Source organism: Arachis ipaensis, chromosome B9, assembly GCF_059453495.1.
Source record: "Arachis ipaensis isolate K30076 ecotype BB chromosome B9, ASM5945349v1, whole genome shotgun sequence".
NCBI classification, from domain to species: Eukaryota; Viridiplantae; Streptophyta; class Magnoliopsida; order Fabales; family Fabaceae; genus Arachis; species Arachis ipaensis.
In genome coordinates this window covers 58,047,230-58,052,087 of record NC_142444.1, presented here as the reverse complement: position 1 = coordinate 58,052,087, position 4,858 = coordinate 58,047,230, and the positions used below count along the sequence as shown (strand labels likewise).

Here is a 4,858-nt window from a genome sequence, read left to right as displayed (position 1 = left end):
TTTTCCACACCAAACTTAAAAGTTTTGCTTGTCCTCGAGCAAAAGAAGAAAGAAAGGAGTAGAAGAAGAAGAAATGGAGGAGATGGAGGAGTGTGTTGGTTTCGGCCAAGAGGTTTTAAGTGTTTATGAAGTGTGAAATTGAAGGTGATAAGGAGGGGTATTTATAAGGTAAGAGAGATGTGGAATTCGTGTATGAGGGGTTGAGTTGGAAGGGAAATATTTAGAATTTGAATGGTGAGGTAGGTGGGGTTTTATGATGGATGGATGTGAGTGGTGAAGAGGTTGTGGGAAAGAGGGTAGGATTTGATAGGTGAATGGTATTTGGGAAAGAGGTATTGATGGGATTGGTCAAGGGTATTTGGGGAAGAGTGTTATAGAAAGGTGTGAGGAGGAGAGAAAGTGAGCTGGGGTAGGTAGGGATCCTGTGGGGTCCACAAATCCTGAGGTGTTAAGGAATTCTGCTCCCTGCACCATTATGGCATTTAAACGCCCTCTGTGTGCCATTTCTGGCGTTTAACGGCAACTCTGCTACCTTTTCTAGCGTTAAACGCCAGGCTGATGCCCATTTCTGGCGTTTAACGCCCATCAGACACTCTTTTCTGGCGTTAAACGCCAGTCTGTCTGCTAATTCTGGCGTTTAACGCCAGCCAGACACCAGACACCCTTTTTCTGGCGTTTAACGCCAGTCTGGCTGCCAATTCTGGCGTTTAACGCCCAGAATGCTGCCAGACTGGGCGTTAAACGCCCATTCTGCTATCCTTACTGGCGTTTAAACGCCAGTAAGCCTGTCCTCCAAGGTGTGCTATTTTTGATGCTGTTTTTTATTTTGCTTTAATTTTACAGCTATTTTTATGACTTCACATGATCATCAACCTAAAGAAAACATAAAATAACAATGGAAAACAAATGTCTATAAATAAATATAATTAAATAACATTAGGTTGCCTCCCAATAAGTGCTTCTTTAGTGTCAATAGCTTGATAGTGAGCTCTTAGAGAGCTTCACCGAGACTCGGAGCTTAATGGTGGCCTGCCAACACCAAACTTAGAAGTTGAGTATGGGGGCTCTGTTTGACTCTGTATTGAGAGAAGCTTTTCATGCTTCTTCTCCATGGTTACAGAAGAAGATCCTTGAGTCTTGAACACAAGGTAGTCCTCATTCAATTGAAGGACTAACTCTCCTCTGTCCACATCAATCACAGCTCTCGCTGTGGTTAGGAAGGGTCTTCCAAGGATGATGGATTCATCTTCATCCTTCCCAGTGTCTAGGATTATGAAGTCAACAAGGATGTACAGGTCTTCAACCTTCACTAAGACATCCTCTACAAGTCCGCACTACTAGAAATAGAGCTTTTCCGGACGAAAATTTCAAACGAAATTTATTCCATCCGAATGACTTTTCATTTCGGACGAATTTGAGACAAATGTTGAACAACTTTTAGTGGAGACATTGGAATAATATATTCTGTCCTAAATTTGTCTAAATTTTGTCCCAAATTTTGGCACCAAATTTTTTTTGGATGGCGCCAAAATTTTCATACAGATTAGCAACATATTTCGGACAAAAACTATAATTCGTCTGTATTCCATCTGAATATGCGCAATAATTTCAGACGGATTTGGGACGTATTTTAAAAAATGTTAATTCTATCCCAAATTTGTCTATAATTAGTCTTAAATACTTTTACTATAGCTTACCCTTCGAAGTAGCTAAAATTTTTTCCCGCAAAATTGGGATGAAAATAACATCATTTGTAAATTTTGTTTGAAAGTGCATCAATTTTCAAACGAATTTCAAATGTTTATTGAAAAATTTTAACATTTAGTATAAAAATATTGTTTATATTTTAAATTAGTCTATTATTTTTTAATTTATTCTTTTAATTATTTACGTTATGATAATTCAAAATTTAAGACAAGTGTATCTAAAAGAATCACATATATAAAAACTTAAAAATAAATTATATCCAATCTTTTAAAAAATAATACAAATAATAAATAAGAATAAAAAAATCACGTAAAATAAAAAAATCATATACTTTTTTCATATAAGATTAAGATATATTAAAAATTAAAAAAAATACAAATGAATACATCAAAAGCTTTTCGGCACCCAGCCCTTCATCTTCATCACTGCTATGAAAACCCTCACACCCAGTCCTCTCTCCGAGCCCTTCATCTTCATCACTGTTAAGAACCGGACCAAACCGGTTAATTCGACTGAAAAATCGGTGAACCGGTCAGGTAGCCAATCCAGTTGAAGTGTCTGACCGAAGAAGGAAAAGAATCGGTGATAACTGGTTTGGATTGGACGATTTTGATAAAATCGGTCAACTGGCAGTTTTAAATAGCTAGCCGGTTCGTTTTGCTGATTTATATATAAAAAAAAAACCTAAATCCCTGATCTCTCAAGCCTTACCGTCTTCATCTCTCAATCTCACTCTCAACGAATGTTGTTAGAACCGGACCGACTCGGCTGGTTGGACTAGAAAACTGGTGAACCGGTCCAAGTAGAAAAATATACCAAACAAAGAAAAAACCGGTGTGAACCGGTTTGACCCAGTTGGTTCTTAGAAAAACCGCTGAACCGGCAAGTTTAAAAAACTGGATCGGTTCGATTTTTATTTTTTTTAAACCCCTCCCATGAAAACGACGCCGTTCCCCCACTCTTCTTTTTGGAAAAAAAACCCTAAACGGAGCCCCATTCCCCTTCACTCTCTCTGACTCAATCTAACAACTCAAAAGTCACAGAGGCAAAGCTCTCAGCATCTCATTCTCTCAGTCAGTTTGTCACCGCCACCGCACGTCGCCGGTTTCTTTGCATCGTCTTGTCGTCTTCTGTACATCTCCTTCACTGCGCCGTCGCCTATGTCCGTGGTTCGCCTTCATCGCGTTGGCGCATCTCCTTACACTGTCAATCTCACAGTCCCAAAAGAACCACCAGCCACCGCCACCGCACGGTTGCTGCCACGATCATCGGCTACTTTGCTTTGTCTCCGTCACTGCATCGTCGCCTCCGGAAGTCCTGTGCGTGTGTCGTGTATTGTCGTCGACGCCGTTCTCTCTTCTCGTCGTTGGCTCGTCTGCATCTGCCGGTTCCTGCACCTTCGGCCTCCGTTCGCGTCGCATTGTCCCTGCGGCTTCACTTTGTCCACCATGCTATGAAATATGAACCCTTGACTTCCCTTATTTTCCAGGTCAGTTTTCCCCTTTTTTATTCTATTGGGGCTTGAGGCATACTTCTGATTGCTGGAGAATAAATGATTTTAGGGCTTGATGGACCTGTTGTGCAGCTATCAAAAGATCCGACGATGAGCTTCCAATTTTCAGCACATGGTTAGTGAAGGTTCTCTTGCTGGATCTGGGTACTCCTTGCCTTATCTGCTATTGTAGGATTGGTCTTGTATGTTGTGCATCATAACCAAAATGAAGAAGAGGACAAATATCTTTATGAAAAAATATTATTATGCATATTCTCTGTTTGATAATTTGTTTGTTATGTTTTGTTGATGAGTTTTTTAAATTTTTAGAGTTTGATTATGACTAGGTTTGTGGTTGGTGCTTACTTTCATTGTTAACTTGGTGGGTATTGTGTTATTGTTTCTTCATTTTGCATTCTAACTTCTGATAATTGAATTTATGATATTTTGGTTCCCTGGGTGAATCTGTTCCTATGTTGCAGATGTGAAATGAAAGTTTAAATTTTGGCATATTAAATTTAGGAATATGTTAGGATCCAATATTTTTACCGAAAAAAAATAACTAAGAGAATTGGCTTCTTGTGAATCTGTTCCTGTGTTGCAGATTGTGTATTATCAAGTTTAATTGTGCTTGCTACCTATGCTGTTGTGTATTATCAAGGTATTCGTTTATCTAATCTAATCTAATATAATTGATTCAATATAATTGAGTTTGTTGAGTGCTATCAATGTTATCATTTACTTTGTTGCTGTTAAGTGGTACGTTTACAAAGAGAAAAGGTTTGCTGAGGTTGGTATCGAATTGGAAGAACAAGCAAACTTTGGTAACTTCCATTAATTAATTAATAGCAATTAATATATATCACAACGTAACTTTCTCTCTAAATTCAACTGTCTTCTTTTTTCTTTTTCTCTTTTTTCCCCCAATAACCGCTGGTGCTTGTATTACTATGCTAAAAACAAGAATATCTTCAAGTTAAATTTAAGTGCCAGTGTTGTTGTTTGCCATGTATGTAAGCTTGTAACCATAGTTTCTATGTGTATATATAAAGCATGTGGGATAGAGAAAATAGAAAGAAAGAAATGGTGAATAGTTTGCTCTGGAATTAAAGAATCTTGTTTAATTTGTACTCATCTAGCATTTTGTATTTTGTTCTCTTTCAAATGCATTAGTGAGCCTCACCAAAATTTATTGGATAATGCCTAGCAGAGAATCATATGTACACCATGTGATATAAAAGGGTTGCAGTGAAGGCAAAGCGTCTTGAGTTTTATATGTGTCTGGTGAAGAGGTTAGCTTTTATTGGGCTTCTTTCCTGCATCCCGGTATTGTAGTTTGGGATAATATTTGATTTCCCTGATGTGGGCACTGAAGTTTAACATTTGATTTGTGACTGTGCTTTGGGTTTAGAGTCAGTTAACCTTCTCTAATTTGGTTGCATTTATTTTGTTTCGTGTCATGTGACAGAGCCTTGAGTAAATTGGTAACAGAGCAGAACGCCTTAGGATTAAATCAGATATATATTTATATTCAAGTACTGATATTGAGGTGAAAATCTGGATTTCTTCTGATTAGTTTTGCTGCTAGCATTCTTCTTGCTATATTATTTTCTGTTTTATACATGGATTTTTATTGAAGTTATTGTCTGGGTCCTATTA

At 37.9% G+C, this 4,858-nt stretch overlaps 1 protein-coding gene across 1 annotated transcript; it reads left to right on the top strand.

Moving 5' to 3' along the window:
• The first annotated feature begins 2,137 nt into the window (after nucleotides 1–2,137).
• Nucleotides 2,138–4,491, top strand: LOC107615434 (uncharacterized). Its single transcript, XM_088498982.1, has 5 exons — nucleotides 2,138–2,230; nucleotides 2,699–3,196; nucleotides 3,293–3,335; nucleotides 3,804–3,860; nucleotides 4,410–4,491. The coding sequence occupies exons 1-5, from the start codon at nucleotides 2,138–2,140 to the stop codon at nucleotides 4,430–4,432; spliced, it is 714 nt and encodes a 237-aa protein (XP_088355108.1). The 3' UTR covers nucleotides 4,433–4,491.
• Nucleotides 4,492–4,858: the final 367 nt, after the last annotated feature.